Source organism: Octopus bimaculoides, chromosome 16 (assembly GCF_046866305.1).
Source record: "Octopus bimaculoides isolate indiv1 chromosome 16, ASM4686630v1, whole genome shotgun sequence".
Classification (NCBI taxonomy): Eukaryota; Metazoa; Mollusca; class Cephalopoda; order Octopoda; family Octopodidae; genus Octopus; species Octopus bimaculoides.
The window spans coordinates 44521561-44539720 of record NC_142943.1 but is presented as its reverse complement, the minus strand read 5'-3'; the positions used below and the strand labels follow the sequence as shown (position 1 = coordinate 44539720).

The following is an 18160-nucleotide window of genomic DNA, read 5'->3' as shown; positions in this document are numbered from 1 at the left end:
TTCAGCCGCCACTCTTTTCACAGATGTCGCCTTCAGACCTTCACAAAAGTTCTGATTAGGTATTAACTACACTAATTTCACTCTACAATCAATTATCCCTATCTTGGAGAATGTTAGGGTTAAAGGTATTTTCCTCTATTAATCCTACTAATTATACAAAATTAGGCAGAACAAAAAGGTGTCTTAGTTATTTATACTGTATTGGGAATGTGACACGAACCACTGATCTTTTGGTTGGTAGTCCTGCACCTTATTGGCTCTATCAGATATCACTCTCCAAAAATAAACAACCTTGCTTCAATTCCTTGAATAAACAGAGATTTGGTAACTTTGATAGCAGAGCCCTGAAAACCATCAAGAACATCAGATGGTACCATCACGTTTCCAACAAAGAAATGCATGTGTGCACACATCAGCCCATAGCCACCCACCTCATAGCTATCCATTACATGCACTGGTATGGACATGTCCTCTGTCTCATGCTAGATCATCCTACAAGGACTTTATTCTCATTTGATACAAAAGCTGTGGTCTGGAAGAGGCCTCGTGGCAGGCCATGGACCAGATGGTTGGATGTGATTGGGGAAGATCACCAGAAGCTCAATGTCACCTCGGAGGATGCAGAGGGACTGACATGGGACTGCTATTGATGGACATCACTGGTGGACCCAGTTAGCTCTATCGATAAGAAAATCTCTGGGACCACTGACTTGGGATGACCCCAGCTTCATCAAGCAAGAGCATGAAGTGAAGCATCAATTTCCCCGTCAATGTGGAAAAATAACCTTGTTAGTTCATTAAATATCACAAAGCAATTACCATTTTCAGCTACAAAGTTTTAAGTTAATGAAGTAATTTTACTAACTACACATCACATTAAATTGTCTTACATTGTAGGTTATACGTTTCCTGCTTTAAAAGAAGCTGATGCAATGTTTGTGGCAGAAAAGGCACCAGAATGGAAAGATGGTGAGTGTTGTACTCGTTGCCGTGTGGGATTCAGTGTTGTTCAAAGAAAGGTACGTTTATTTTGGCTTTATTTCATTTTTTTTTCCTGCATTGGTTTATATAGGTCTCTTTTTTTAGGGTGGGGTGGGACCTGGAGTAGCATTTTCTATTTTATACAAGAAATAGGCATAGTTGTGTGGTTAACAAGCTTGCTTTCAAAACACTTGGTTCTGAGATCAGTCCCACTGCATGGTGTGTGTGTGTGAGAGAGAGAGAGAGAGAGAGAGAGCTGGTGTCTACTTCTCTTAACATTGCATAATTGCTGTAAATGAGTGTCACCATCAATCATTCAAACAGTCCCCTTCATTTCCAATCTTCTGTGAAAACATGTTCCGCCATGGGGAAATATCTTTCTTAAAAACAAGTGAGGGTTTGCAACAGGAAGGGTATCCAGTTATAGAAAATCTATCTTAACAAATTCTGTTCAACCTATGCAAGCTTTGAAAAGTGGATATTAAAACAGAAATGATGAATCCCAAAGTTTTTCGGTCAGTTTCATACTTCATCTCCAGTATTATCTACCCTATAATACTACTACCACATTAATATCTACTCTATAACATCACCACAATACCATCCATCCTATAATGTCTATGCAGTAGCACCACTCAGTACCTTATACCCTGAAACACAGTATTACCCCACTGCACCCTTTCCTATAACAGTATCACCCTAGTGCTTCTCACTTCAATACCACTTACCCTATAAGATTGCTATACCCCATCATCTCCTTATAATACTGAACAACATACACACTGTGTAACAGATCCAAGATTGAAAAGCTGATTGTTTCTCCTGTGCAAATGATTTAAGCACTGATTGTGTTGGACAACTGACCATATATGTTCATATCTATGGCACATTGTGCCGTGCCTCTGAGAAATAGCACCTCACTCTGAGTTATTGAAACAAAACAAAGAAACCCTACTTCAGAGTTGAGTGGTTAGTGGCAAGAAGGGACTGATGCCTAAACTGTAAAAAAAGAATTTGCCCCAATGAATAAATCATTCTCTCTCTTAACATGAAACTTTGGATGAGCAACAAATGTTATTCATACATATTCACTGATTTTTGAGTAGTTGTTCCTTAACTCTTTTAATCCATCACCTTTAAGGGTTTATGTCTCATCCATATACCTCATAAACCCTACATCTTGTCTATAGTACTTTTATAGGACCCCACAGCTCATCCATAATACCTTATAGACCCTAAATCTTGTCCATAGTATCTTGTAGACCCTATATCTCATCCATAGTACTTATAAACCCCACAGTTCACCCATAGTACCTTGTAGACCCTATATCTCACCCACATTCTTCATCTCATTGAGAGTGCCTTCCAGATGCTATATCACTCAATACCCAGATATGGGCAACTTTGTTTGACCAGCAGACCACACAAGGTATTGATCCTCATAATTCAGGCCACACAAGGTATTGATCCTCATAATTCAGACCACACAAGGTATTGATCCTCATAATTCAGGCCACACAAGGTATTGATCCTCATAATTCAGGCCACACAAGGTATTGATCCTCATAATTCAGACCACACAAGGTATTGATCATCATAGTTCAGGCCACACAAGGTATTGATCCTCATAATTCAGGCCACACAAGGTATTGATCCTCATAATTCAGACCACACAAGGTATTGATCCTCATAATTCAGGCCACACAAGGTATTGATCCTCATAATTCAGGCCACACAAGGTATTGATCCTCATAATTCAGACCACACAAGGTATTGACCCTCATAATTCAGGCCACACAAGGTATTGATCCTCATAATTCAGGCCACACAAGGTATTGATCCTCATAATTCAGACCACACAAGGTATTGATCCTCATAATTCAGGCCACACAAGGTATTGATCCTCATAATTCAGGCCACACAAGGTATTGATCCTCATAATTCAGACCACACAAGGTATTGATCCTCATAATTCAGACCACACAAGGTATTGATCCTCATAATTCAGGCCACACAAGGTATTGATCCTCATAATTCAGGCCACACAAGGTATTGATCCTCATAATTCAGGCCACACAAGGTATTGATCCTCATAATTCAGGCCACACCAATGTATTTACTCATATTTGATTTGACTATTTTAGCAAACAACTCTGGAAAAAGTTTTGTTAGTATTATCAGGAAATTGTTTCATACAGGAAGTCAAAAGGACTGCATATTATCCATGACCACCCTACATGCTATCTCACCCATAGTACATCCTAGACTCTACATAATAGTGCTCCATAGAATCTATATTTTATTCATGCAGCAGTGCTCCATAGATACTACATCTCTTTTATAGTACTTCCTAAATTTAAAATGTTATTAACCTGCTATTTGAAAGTGAAATGTTCTGGCCATAGACACAGCATAGCACCAGTGATTAGTTACAAATTATGGACTTCTCTCTATTTAACTGTTTTTCTGTCACATGCATAAGATGTGGAAAAAATTTCTTTTTCTTTTGATGCATTTGTTCCAATTACTAATCTTGCATGTGAGAAAAGTTATTAAAAAGAAAAAAATACAAATCATATTCGTAATGATTTAATTTAATTATAATCAATGAAAAGTAATTATATAATGAAAACTGTGACAGCAGACTTTTTAGTTCTATTTTATTTTTTTCTAGCACCATTGCCGCAACTGTGGAGAAGTAATGTGTAGTAAATGCTCTTCAAAAGTATCAACCATTCCTCGCTTTGGGATAGAACGTGAAGTGCGAGTCTGTGATTCTTGCTTTGATAAACTCAAGTAAGCTCTCCTTTTCATCTTCTTTCCTTTTTGTTTGTAAAAGCTGTCTGCTGAAGCTATGGATTCTAAACCTAGTGGTGTAAGTGAGAGAAAATTTAAGGAATGAGGACATCATTTTAATTTCAAACAATTTTTTCAAACAAAGTGGTAAATTTGCAGAATCATTATAAACAGATAAAAATGTCTTGCAGTATTTAGTTTCAGCTCTTTATGTTCTGAGTGCAAAATTCACACAAGATCAACTTTGCATTCCATTCTTCTGAAAAAAATCAAGTACCAGTCAGTCAAATGAAGTACTGGTCTAACAGTGGAGAGGTTTTCTGTGATATGCTCTATAGAATACTCTCATATCATTTTATAGTGTTCCATATTAGCTTGGATTGGATATGTTGTCATGGTCCAAGATGGTTCTGATTTGTAGTTACTCATACATTCCTTTTTTGATATGGTTTCTATGGTTGGATGCCTTTCCAACACCCAGTATACTTTACTGTGTATATGTTACTGGGTGTATGTGTAATGTTAGTGTGCATGAACAACAGAGTACAAATAAACTGAGACAAACTAGATGCATGAGAAATCAGTTGTAGTGTACGAGAGAAGAAACTGCACTGGAGTGGATGTATGATGTGCATGATGAATGATAGTTGGGTAAAGAAGTGCCAAGTGATCCACTTGAGCCACTTGGTACTTCTTGACCCAGCTGGCACTGCAGAAGAGAAAGACCTGGGATAACATGAGCAACAATGGTGAGCACGGATGTCAGATTTGACTTCATGGAGGAGATGAGTAACTGTGATAAGTGTTGGGCTACTGTGCTGGAGAAGATCTGTCCAACCCATCCAAGCAAAGAAAAGAACATAAAAATTATGATGATAACAATTCCTGTATTGTAATGAGCAGTATCACAATAATAGTCATTTCGGTATTTCTGAACCTCTATATTCAAGATTTGTAAAAATAAATACAACAATTGGGGGAATCATCATCCTCATTTAATGTCTGTTTTCCATGCTGGTATGGATTGGATGGTTTGACCAGAGCTGATAAGGCCAGGGGTTGCACCAGGCTCCATTGTCTGTTCTGGTATGTTTTTTACAGCTGGGTGTTCTTTCTAACACCAACCACTCCCCTGTGTGTACTGGATGCTGTTTATGTTACACCAGTACCAGAATGTAGCATGTTATAATGCATGTTTTCTGTGGTTAAAAAAATGTGTGTGTAACAGAATGTGAACAATTTGTTTTTCCATTCCTTCACAAGTTCTGCTTTAATATTGTGTACAAGAATGTAAGCACCTTAATGTTCTCTGTCCCTGGCTGTGTGTTTCAGAAGCAGCTTGCTTCCCATCAATGTGGTTGTCAAGTGCAGCAGCTTGAGCAAATGTCTTCTGCTATAGCCCCTGTCCAATCAGATCTTTGTGAGTGCAACCTCTTTGTGACTTTTGGTCTATCCTCTACAAGTGGTCCTTGTTTCCAGTCTTCCAAGGAAAACATGTCTGGTCATTACTTTGCTTTGAAATAGATGATGGTTGATAACAGAAAAGATAGCCAGCTGTAGAAAATCTGCCTCAAAGAATTCTGTTTTAACTATTCAAGCATGGAGAAGTGGATGTTAAAATGAAAATGATGGTAATTGTGTGCATGTGCTATATCTACCAACTACTGGTTCACTTGTAAATGTTGCCTATTTTATATTTTATGTATTACATTTTATGTATTTTATGCACTGTACTGTTTCTGTGTCAGTCAATCAGTCAAGAACTCTGCTTTATAAATTAGTTAATAAACTCTTGGCTATATTTACTGTTGATTGTCCTGCAAATGATAATGTGTGACCCAATGGTTGAGGTATTGGGCTTAGAATTGAGAGGTTGTGAGTTTGATTTTTACATTGAGTGGTACATTTTGTCCTTGAGCAAGTCACTCTTTTGCAGTGGAATTTTTCATAATTGTCACCTTTGCCAGCAAACAAGGCTTATACTTTCCTTCCTCTAAGTATGTATAATTGAACTTTGAGAGATTAATTCCTAATTCCTTGAAATCATTGCCCAGTTTGTTTAGAGGTCACTAACAACAAAGGTATTATAATTAATTAAAATTTTTGCACATTGCATTCAATGCATCACTCTTTAACTTATCCATATTCATGCCATTGGCTCGTTTGAATAATTTCACCTGGCTCATGGTTTAATTATGCAAATTATACTAAAAAAAAATATTACTTTCTTTTATGTAAGAATCTCTGTCAACTAATCGAGCAGTTTTGAAGTAATTATATGCTATAGTTTATACATCATAAAGTATATACTGTGCCAATGAAACCTAATAGACTGAGACATTTCCTTAATTGTCCCTTGCCTTCAAACAAAGTTCAGACTTTCCCAATATCATTGTCATTATACATCTAGTTCCCAGGCTGGCATGGGTTTGATGGGTTGTCATCATGGAAGTCAGCACATATTCATGGGTACTGCTCACCTGGATAGGTCAGATGATTTCATCTCATTTCATTTCAGTTTTGCCTTGGTTTCTGTGGCTAGATGCTCTTTCCTAACAATGTTTTATGAAGTATACTCAATGCTTTTTTGTTTTTGTTTTTGTGGCATCAGCCCTAGAGAGGTGTTGCTTTTTTTTGTCCTCAACCTGACAAAAGGGACCTCTTCATAACGTGTATAAAATAACTGAGAAATTAATTTTTTTTTTAAATCATTTCCTCTTTTAGGAGTGTAGTTTCCAATTGCCATTAAAAAATTTTTTCTCCAACTAAGTGGTAAATTTTAGCTGAAAATATTTTGCATATGACACACAGTACTGACTCATTTGTCCAAATTTATACCTTTTACCTCTTTAAATTATTTCCCTTACTGCATTTTTATTTATTTATTCATTTATTTATTTTTACTACAGTTCTGTTTGTATGATGAAGCCACCTCTGATAGATTCATTCTCTTTCTTCATTGCAGAGATAAGAAGACCGCATCTGATACAGACTCTCTGCCTTCTGAATATTTGGCCAGTTCACTGTCCAAGCAGTCGCAGGTAAGCAGCAGCAGCACTTGTAGTGAATATTCTGTTGTGTTTATTTACGCTACCCATGGGGTCAGATAGTGATACTCTTCCTTCACAAATTCTTTATACTTTGACTGAAAGAAGGTTGTTGTGAGTTTGATTACAGTTAAACAGATTAATTTGTATTTAGATTGGATTGTTGCACATCATACCAATCCAAAGACTCAGTCTTCAACAACATAATGTTTATTACTACCATCACTATCATAATTACCATAATTAAGGCTGAGAAATAATGGAGCATCAGACGAAATATTTTACGTTTAGTTTCATTTGTTACACGGGAGATCAACTCTTTCATTGTTCAGGGGTCAATAAAATACGTCAAATAGAGGGCTCAGTTTGATCCTTTGTTCCCACTCCTGGGGTTTTATCATCACCATTTAACTTCCATTGGTATGGTTTGAGTGATTCAACAGGAACCTCTGAGCCAGAGGGCTGCATCAAGCTCCAGTGTCTGCTTTGGAATAGTTTCTACTGCTGAATGCCAATTACATTGTTGGGACCGATGCCAATGTCATGTATAAAAGCACCCTTCAATCGTTGGGTGATATGCTGTGGTTGTGAAGATCTGTCGAACTAGTTATGGCCAATGCCAGTGCTGTCTGACTGGCACCCATGCTAGTGGCATGTAAAAAGCACCATTCAGGGATTGAGCCTTACGGAGGCAGTAACATCAAGCCAAATGAAATCGTAGTCATGGCTGATGCCAGTGTTGTGTAACTGCCTGTTAAAAGCACCCTTCAATTGTTCGGCAATATGCTGTGCTTATGAAGACCTGTTGAACTGAATGAAATAGTAGTCGTGGCTGATAACAGTGCCGTCTGACTGGCACCCATGCCAGTGGCATGTAAAAAGCACTGGTCGAGCATTGGGCCATATGGAAGCAGTGACAGGTGACCAAGACCTTTGGTGATATACTGTACTTGTGTAGACCTGTCAAGCCAAGTGAGACTATAGTTGTGGCTGATGCCAGTGTCAGGTCAATGGCACCTGTACTGGTTGCACACAAAGAAACACCCACTACACTCTTAGAGTGGTTGGCCTTAGGAAGCTGTAGAGATCTTGCTAAATCAGATCTGGATCTGGTGCAGCCCCCCACCCCCGTGATTACCAATTTTCAATCAAACTGTCCAACCCATGCCAGCATGATAGAAAGCAGACGTTAAATGATGATGATGAGTGCACTAGGTGCTTTTTTTCTCTCATAGTGAGGTCACTAAGTACTTACAAGACAAGACCCCCTCAACTGAGTGGGGTATAGTATTGAAGGGTGTGAAAGTATGATAGATAGACAAGAACAGGTGTCTTGCTGAAGAGGTGAACACATGACTTCCCTGGCCCTTTAACTATGTAAACTGGCAGAATTGGTTGAGCCCTGCTGTATTTAGTCATGACTCTTTACATTCTGAGTTCGAATTCTGCTAAGGTCAGCTATGTCTTTTTATCCTCCTGTGGTCAATAAAATAAAGTACTGGTCAACTGGTGGAGTTAATTAAATTTACTAATGCTTTACTATATTTACTTTTCTAATTCAAAATTCTGAGTTCAGTTATCAATTTTTCTGTTTCATTCCCCTGGCTTTGATAAAATACTAGTAGTATACTAGAAAGGTTATTGCAATCAAATCTCTCTCTCTCTTTCTCTCTCTCTCTCTTTCTCTCTCCCACTCTCTCTCTCTCTCTCTCTCTCTCTCTCTCTCTTTCTCCCCCCCTCTCTCTCTCACACACACACGCACACACCACTCCATTCCATTCCTGTAGAAAATTGGTAGAATTCTCTAATTGCTGAACAAAATACCCAATAGTGTTTACTGTGGTGGTGGTAAATTGGTAGAATTACTAGATTTGTACATTTATGCTATTGCAGCGTTTCTATGGTTAAAACCAGTACATTTGGTTGATAAAAACAAATATTAGACAATGTACTGGTGTTGATTTAATCTATTGTGTTACTTCCCCCTCCCCATCACTACCAAATTTGTGGCTCTTGTATCATTTTTGGAATAGTTATTGTTCTGGGATTTCAGAGTCAACTTTGCCTTTTACCCATCAAAAAAGGACAAAATAAGCACTAACCAAGTACAGAGGACAATTTAATCAACCTTTGTGCCAAGTTAGAAAGCCTCAGTAATATTGTTATACCAAATTCAAATCCTTCTGAGGTCAATAAAATAAAGTAGCAGTTAACTACTAGAGTCAGATTGAGTACCCTGCCTTTCCTAAATTTTAAACCTTGTACCCCTTCTTTTATCTTGCTAATCTGTTAATCAGAAGGGAAGGCAGGGCCATGACCCTTTATTGGGTCTCTGGGATAGTGGTATAGGTAGGAAGGAAGTTAACTTTGAGCCAGAAATCTGGCCTGATTGCTTGCAGTAGAGTGAAATCTGGTAAAGGCACTCTAGGAGCCAGGTGATAGTATTGAACCAAGTGACTAGCTAAGTGTATCAGCCAAGTGAACCATAGCAGAAATTGAATTCAGAATACAAAGAACTGGAACCAATACTGTAAATGTAAGACTGTCCGGCCACAACTGGTTTGACGTTCTTACAGCTGTGCTAATCCACTGCCTTTGATTGGTACCTTTTTTTTATATATATATCAACCCTAAAAGGTTGAAAGATGAAGTTGACAATGGCAGGATTTGAACTCATGATGCAGAGTTGAAACAAATACTATGAAGCATTCTGTCTAATACTCTACCAACTCTGCCAATTGCGACTTGTATCAGTTCATTGTCTATACTAGAACCAAATATTATTATTGTTATTATTATTATTATTATTATTGTTATTATTATTATTAAGGTGGTAAGCTGGCAGAATTATTACCCTGCAGGACCGAATCCCTAGTAGCATTTCATCTGTCTTTATGCAGAGTTCAAATTCCGCTAAGGTTGATTTTGTCTTTCATCTTTTTGAGGTTGATAAAACAAGTACCAGTTGAATACTAGGGTTGATGTAATTGACTTACACCATTCTCCCAAACTGCTGGCCTTGTGCCTAGATTTGAAGCCATTATCATTAGTAGTAAGGTAAAATCATTAGCATGTTAGACAAAATCTTTCTTGACATTTCTTCCAGTTTTATGTTCTGAGTTCAAATGTTGCCGAGATTGACTTTGCCTTTCTCCTTTTCAGGGTTGATAAAATAAGTACCAGTTGAGCACTGGGGGTTAATATAATCAACTAGCCCTCTCCCACAAAATTTCAGACCACACAAGAAAGAAAAAAAATTATAAACAAGGCAGAATCATTAGTGTGTCAGACAAAATGCTTAATGGCATTCCTTCCAGCTTTTTACTTCCTGAATTCAAATTCCACTAAGGTCAACTTTGCCGTTCATCCATTCAGGGTCTATTTAAGTAAAGTACCAGTTAAGTACTCAGGTTTATGTGATGGACACATCCACTTACTCCTCAAAATTGCTGGTTGTGTGCCAAAATTGGAAAGAAAAGTTATTATAAGCAAGTCAATGAGCTGGCAGAATTATTAGTGCATTGGACAAAATGTTGAGTGGCATTTCTTTAAGATCTTTACATTTTGAGTTCAAATACTGCAGAGATTAACTTTGTCTCTCATGCTTTCAGTATTGATAAAATAAAGTAACAGTTAAGTACTGGGGTCAATGGAATCTACTTGTCACCTCTTCCCACAATTGCTGGCTTTGTGCCAAAATGAGAAAGACTTTTTGTTGTTGTTGTTTCAAATCTTGGCACAAGGCCAATAAGTTCAGGGAAGGGGGTAAGCCATATTACATCAACCCCAGCAGTCAGCTGCAACCTATTCTATCAACCCCAAAAGGATGACAGGCAAAGTCGATCTCAGCGGAATTTGAACTCAGAATGCCTGACATGCTAACAATTGTGCCTGCTCACTACCTTAACAATAACAACAATAAGACTCTGAATGCTCTTCTTTCTTCATAGCAATAATGTCTGTTAGACAATTCTTCACTAACTACTATTGAATTTTCTAAAGTAGTATTATGGCAATGTTGAAATATAAAGCAAATAGTTGTTTTAAAATATAGGACTAAGGCAACAAAATTGGAAGAGAATGGTTATAGTCAGCTTCAGAACAACTCCAGTGCAGGACTGATACCTAAATGAATATATAATTGAGATGTCAATCATTGCGACCAAGTTTGATGGAACAACAAAATGTTTTCTACTTAATATTTTACTACAGACCTGGCCTGTCTCTTATTGATTGTGTTGGGGCTTGTTGTTTGGTGTTTTCTTTTGTTTCCTTTATTCTCAGAATTGTTTATGTTGGAGGAGGGGATGTTTTTTCTCTCCTCTAAAATAATAATCCTCTCTCTCTCTCTGACTGCCTACATCTACCCTCATCATAATCAACAAGGGAGTCTCTATGACCTGTTAGAAATAGCAGCCAAATTTTCTTTGATGACACTCTTCTATTTTGAAAAAGGGATGTGGAAGGGAGACACTAGATAAAGTTATACTAACGGTACTCCCACTGTTTACAGTAGGATGTTGTTTCTGTTTACAGCAAGTTAGATTGAGCCATCTGTGAATGTTGTGGGGATGGACTCAATACTAATAGACTATTGACCTCTTGGCTGTTTAACTGAAGTTTGCATATTCTGGACTCCAGAAATTAGGCTGTGAAGTGTGAATTGGACAATAGACTTAACTTTCTCTTCTGTCATAGCTTGGACACATTGTACTCACTCTCTCAGTTTGTTATTGAAATTTATTAAAATGTTTTCCTATCTTCTTAACATGTATTATTGCAAGGTTGGTCACCTCACACTGCACATTGTGGGACTGATCAGTTCACAGTCCATTGTAGGGTCAGTCATTATCCATTGTGGTCATTTCAAATTGACTATTGTGCACTTGCTCAGCTAATGTCTGCTGGAGTGTTGGTCAGTTGTGAAAACACTAATATATATATATTGTTGCTACTAAGCAAAAGTGCTGTAAGTCCAAAATGTTGCTTTTTCAGAAAATGAAAAAATAGTCTCACCATTCCACTTCTTTTTACATTAGCAACAGTTTCAGCTTAACAATAATAATTTGTTTGGTGCATAAAATCATGACTCCATGCATGTATGATATTTTCAGTCAGAAATATTTTTGCAAAAGTGTCGTATGCGGAGGTTTACTACTTTTGAAAAATTCTATACCGTTGTACCTCATTTTCACAATTTTCATCTGAAGTAGCTGGAGATATGATAGTTTGACCAAAAGAACTGGCTTGCAAGCAAAATTAAATATTGAAAAAAATGCATTTGGCCAAATTTGGACATACGACAATTTAACATAATAGCAATGACACACACACACACACACACACACACACACATATATATATATATATATATATATATATATATATATATATATATATATCAATATATTATAAATTAACTACCAACAAAAATAATTGGTAAGCTAATTCAAAAAATCATCACCAAAATAGCAGAAAAAAACGACAGTGAAGGTAGTCAAACTCTCCAAGAATCGATCCTTTTGGTTATATTAATAATAATAAAGGAGTTACAACGCAAAAACGTATATATTCAAATGAACATATTTATCTTCTTCAATATATATTTCAGTATAAAGAATTCATTAAGAGACTTAATAAATTAAAATTTCTTTACACATCTTCAGGAATAAATATAACATCAGAAAAAAATACATTCGGTTTAAAAACAAACCGTTCATGGCGAAAAAATTTCACAATTACATCAATGAAAATTTTAATTTATTAAGTCTCTTAATGAATTCTTTATACTGAAATATATATTGAAGAAGATAAATATGTTCATTTGAATATATACGTTCTTGCGTCGTAACTCCTTTATTATTATATGTATATAAACCCTGAAATCCGGATACGTTCGTGCTGCTGATCGAGGTGAGAGGGATAACTTCCCTTGGCAAATAGGACACAGTCGTGTGTCGATAAGCCAGCTGGAGGAGATGTCCTCCTGGGGCTAAAAGCAACAGTAACGTCCACCCCTAGGGGTCAGCCACACTTAAGTGGCAATATACTACACTTTATCGTGCAGTTACTGTTAATACTTCATTTAGAGAATTAACATTGCTTATATATATATATGTATATATATATATGTATATATATATATGTATATATATATATGTATATATATATATATATATATATATATATATATATATATATATATAGTTTAAACATGACTGACTTTGGTCTGATATTTAATCTCATCATCATTTTATGTCTATTTTCCATGCTGGCATGAGTTGGAGGCATTGTTCATGTCATTTCTTATGGGGAGCTGCTGTTCCCTTATATATGTGTTCATACATATTCTGACTAGGTTTCTATAATTTGATTCCCTTTCCATCACCAACAGTTTTGCCATGTGTACTGGGTGCATTTTCACATAGCAGCAACACTAGAAAAATTGAGTATCTCTCTGAAAGACAGGACTAAAGAGATCTCAAACCCTACAAGTTCTTCAATCTGTTTTATAATTTTATATCACAATTGTGTTATTGTTGATTACTGGTTTACGTCAAGCCAATCATTGGTTCAGTGTATTTATGACAGTTAATTAAGGGAGGCATGTTTGTGAACAGTTTGAAGAGCACTAGTTTTTCATTGATGTTTGTATTCTTCACTAGTATACGACAAAAGATATAAACATACACAGACACATATTTAAACTCTTGGAGGAGATGACAGGGTACCGAGATGATTGGTGGTACCAGAAGCATTGTGTGTGCATGTACAGCAGGGCCCTTTACCGAATTTCCTACCTCAAGACACTCCCACCACCTTTCATCTCTCCAACTGCAATTTTTCCTTGATACCACTAACCTTTGGCAATGTTCACCCTTAATACTGTCCTCTCATAAGGCAGCGAGCTGGCAGAATCATTAGCACGTTGGGCAAAATGCTTTGCAGCATTTCGTCTGTCTTCACATTCTGAGTTCAAATTCTGCTAAGGTTGACTTCACCTTTCATCCTTTCAGTGTTGATAAAAGAAGTACCAGTGGGACTCTGGGATCGAGGTAATTGACTTACACCCTCCCCCAAGATTGCTAGCCTTGTGCCAAAATTTGAAACCAATACTGCCCTTTCTATCAACACTTTACTGTGTCTCCTCCTCAAGCTGCCAAATCATTTGTCTTCTCCACCACCATATCTCTCTCTCTCTACTATCTATCTATCTATCTATCACCATGCACTATACCTACTTCTCTCTCCTGCCCCCACACTTTCACAATCTATCCAACCACTCATCATCTTTCTCTCTCTCCTTCTCACCCTTTCCCTGTATACTGTATCATCATTACTATTCTGCTGCTCTCAACCCCATGCATCATTGGTCACTTCCCATCATTCATTATATCTACCTCCCTCAACCCTATCCAATCTCTATAGTTGTCTTCTGCTCTTCCTTACCTATGCACTCAGCATTCTTTATGTTTACTTCCCTCATCTCTCACTCTCTCATACACTCTTGCAACCACTACCCACTCGCTGTCCTGATTCTTCTTCCTCCATTAACTTCTATTCATCTCATACCTTGAGTGTCATACACACATCGCATCACCACTATTTTATTTCTTTCCTGCTCTACCCTGATCACCACCACTCTCTTTCTAAAATGTGAGTAGTCATGTAGCTCCTCTACAGCAAGATTCTGTTCTGCTTTGGCCCTTTCTCTCAAACTGTAACCTTTCATTTCCTAGCATAACGTCACTTATCTTGGGGCTTGTAATTCTTCAGACTGCATAGTGACCTTACTCATGCTGGTAACGCAAAGAAGGCACCCGTTACACACTGTAAAGTGGTTAGCACTAGGAAGGGCAGTAGAAATCCTCCCAGAGCAGACAGTGGAGCACTATGCAGTCATTGAACCTGTTGGATCTTGTCAAATGGTCCAACCCATGCCAGCATGGAACATGGATGTTTCATTTTTTTTTTTATGTCCATTTTACCATGCTATCATGGATTGGATGAATACATTAAGACATTCTTTTACAGCTGGATCCCTTCCCATCCTCATCTGTTTTTCAAGTTAGGAATATTTTATTCCACATAACTTTGAAGGTACAAAACCTGTGATCACCTGCTAATAGGAGAAATTACAGGAACATCATTGCCCACAGCTGAGCAGCTTTGGGAGAAGTGCAAATGCAAGCCTACATGCACACTCAAGTTTCAGTTTCTATCTACCATATCCACTGAGAAGGTTTTGGTTAACATGGGCTATTTGTTGTAGAAGATACTTGTCCAAAGTGTCACTGAGTGGGTTTGAACCTAAAACTATGAGATTGAGAAGTTAACTTCTTGACCATGCTGTGTTTGTGTGTATTGAGCTTCTGCAGTTTCCACCAGCTGTTTGCCATTCACAAAGTCATGGTCAACTCATAGCTATAGTAAAAGATGTCCATGATGCTGTGCACTGGAACGGAACCCAGAATCCATTGGTTGTGAATTAAACTTCTTAACCCCACAACCATGGCTACTCAGTGGAAAGGAATGATTGTGTGTCATAGTCATGTCTAACTTCTCACAATTAGGGGTTAATAAAATATTGATTTCAAATCTGTCACTCATGCTGCTGGTGGAAGTGGTGGTGCTCTAGTTGTTTTCTCTTAATCCTCTTCAGCTTCTGATTATAACTTGTGCTGGTTGCTAATAGCGACAGTGTCGGCAGTTGGTTTTAATATATTCATCCTTTGTGTGGCTTTTGTGTGTGTGTGTGTGTGTGTGTGTGTGTGTGTGGTTATATTGTGTCATTAACCAAGTCATTGATGGTCATTGTCCTACCTCTACCATACTTCTGGTTCTATATATATATATATATATATATATATATATATATATACATACACATAAACACTGAACTACTTTTTGTTTGCATTTACTACCACAAATGTCCTAAATCTGACCCTTAATCCCCTTCTCTATCTATCTGCTCATACAGAAGGCATCAAGAGGTCAGGAGAATGTAAGCCACTTTTTATACTCTTTTATTATCATTATTACTACTACTATTATTATTATTATTATTATTATCATTATCATTATTATCGTAGCAGAAGTTTTTTTTTTTTTTTTTTTTTTTTTTTTGCGTGCTTTCTTGTTATAATTGTCCGCTTCTTGATGCTTGCACATATATATATATATATATATATATATAGCTTATGTCTGTTGTTTTTATTGACCAGTGTGTTTGCTTGTATTTTGGTGTTTTTATTATGTATTTTGTATTATCTAACCCCTAATATTTTTTTATGAAACTTAAGGATTCAACATATGTACAGAATTTTTTTTTTTAAACTGATACAAATGAAATAATAGCTGTTTGGTTTTAAAACTTCCAACCAGAATTGATAATTCCAAATATTTTGTGTTTTTCTCTTAAAATTATCTTTACTCAACTGTATATTCTCTATCATAACCATTAATATTTTTTACATTGATGTGGCTGTGTAGTAAGAAGTTTGCTTCCTAACCACATGGTTCCAGGTTCAGTCCCATTTTGTAGCACCTTGGGCAAGTGCCTTCTAATATAAGCCCAGGCCAACCAAAAACCTTGAACGGATTCAATAGACAAAAACAGAGAAAAACCCATTTTAATATCTGTGTGTTTGAGTGTGTATTTTTATGTATGTGTCTGTTTGTCCCTCACCCCACTGCTTGACAATCAGTGTTGGTTTGTTTACATTCCTGTGAATTAGCAGTTTGGCAAAAAAGACTGATAGATTAAGTACCAGGCTTTAAAAAAGATATGCACTGGGCTTGATTTGACTAAACCTTTCAAGGCAGTGCTCTATTATGGCCTCAGTCCAATGACTAAAACAAGTAAAATATAAAAAATACGATCTTACGGAACATATGGGGCACAATGTTTCTTCTTCACATTTCATTCTCCCAACCCTCCTCACTCTTTGCTGTCTCTCAAGTCACGCTTGCTGTGGTGAAATCCCTATTTAGGCTACTGTCTCCATATTTGCTAGATACCTCAGCTTTTGTGTTCTCTTGGAAGTTCAACTTCCTCTGCTGGTTTGGTGATATTTGAAGATACTCTTTCTATGCCAGGATCAACTTATTGCCCTTCCTTTCTCTCTTGGGCCTTTTATAATCTACTACAGTAGATTGCAATAGAATACAATGCATTACAATATACTATAATACATTATAATCTGTTATAATACATTCTGATATAGTATAACACATAATATTTTTTTTTAAATTTTGGCACAAGGCCAACAATTTTGTGGGAGTGGGTAAGTTGAATACATTGTTACCAGTGTCCAACTGATACTTATTTTATTGACCCCCACCCCACCCCACCCCACCCAAAAGAACGAAAGGCAAAGTCAACTTCAGCAGAATTTGAACTTTGAACATACAGACAAAATGCCACTAAGCATTTTGATAACTTGCCACCTTAACGAATTATAATATATTGCCATGGGCCTGGTAACAGGGGGTGCAAGCGCAGCCCATAGAATTTTTGTGGGGTACAAAATCAAAATTTGCACCCCTATTTACTTTTCTCAGGTTTAGAAAACAGTGAGTAAAAAGTAGCTTGGAGTTAGGTTTCTTCTCAAAGAACAAAAAATAAAAAGACCTTGTTTGTAAAAATTTTTGGACCTGGGTTTGCACCCACCTAAGCAAATTTCGTTCATGTGCCACTGTATATTACAAGATGTCATAATATACTAAAATGCATTATAGTATACAGTACATTATGCTATAATACATTACCATATATTACAATACATTATAATATATTACAATACAATTGTTTCTCAGCCAACAAGAGTCTCTATATTGTTAGTAGTGGTTTGAGGGTGATTTTATGACTATCTTAAAGGAAGGACACAGTGAAGCCATTGGTACACTGTCTGAAAATTCATTTGGACAAGGCTAGGCGGTCTTTAATTATAGTCTCTTCCATTCAGGTTGTCATGTGACTAAACTACAGTTATTGGTTATTTCTCATTCCTAGTGATTCTCTTTTTTCTCTCAGAAAATTCATCTCCCAGTCTTTACCATATATTTGATTCTTTGTCTCAGTTGTTGATGCTATTGTCTAACCCTACGTCTGCAATACACAGATCGACTTGCAAGTAGCAGCAGCCAAGTCTCTCTCTCAGATCATACACTACCATTTAAAAGTACACACATTGAATAATGTATTCTTAGATAGATTTGATTGAAGACAACAGCATGGCCATGTTTTGAACATTTTATCATAGCTCCTCTTGATCAGGATCGACTTAGGCTGCATGTGTGTGTGTGTGTATCAGTGCACATGTACAAATGTGTGA

At 36.9% G+C, this 18160-nt stretch overlaps 1 protein-coding gene across 6 annotated transcripts in view; it reads left to right on the top strand.

Moving 5' to 3' along the window:
- Positions 1 to 18160, top strand: part of LOC106883725 (hepatocyte growth factor-regulated tyrosine kinase substrate) — a 108694-nt gene that overhangs the window by 50602 nt on the left and 39932 nt on the right. For 3 of the 6 annotated variants that reach the window (XM_089364542.1, XM_052974052.2, XM_052974050.2), the window contains exons 6-9: positions 898 to 1019; positions 3656 to 3777; positions 6743 to 6818; positions 15805 to 15828. In XM_089364542.1, coding sequence (XP_089220668.1) covers positions 898 to 1019; positions 3656 to 3777; positions 6743 to 6818; positions 15805 to 15828 — 344 coding nt within the window. The remainder of the gene's footprint in view (positions 1 to 897; positions 1020 to 3655; positions 3778 to 6742; positions 6819 to 15804; positions 15829 to 18160) is intronic. The other 3 variants (XM_052974054.2, XM_052974053.2, XM_052974051.2) reach the window with 1 other exon arrangement.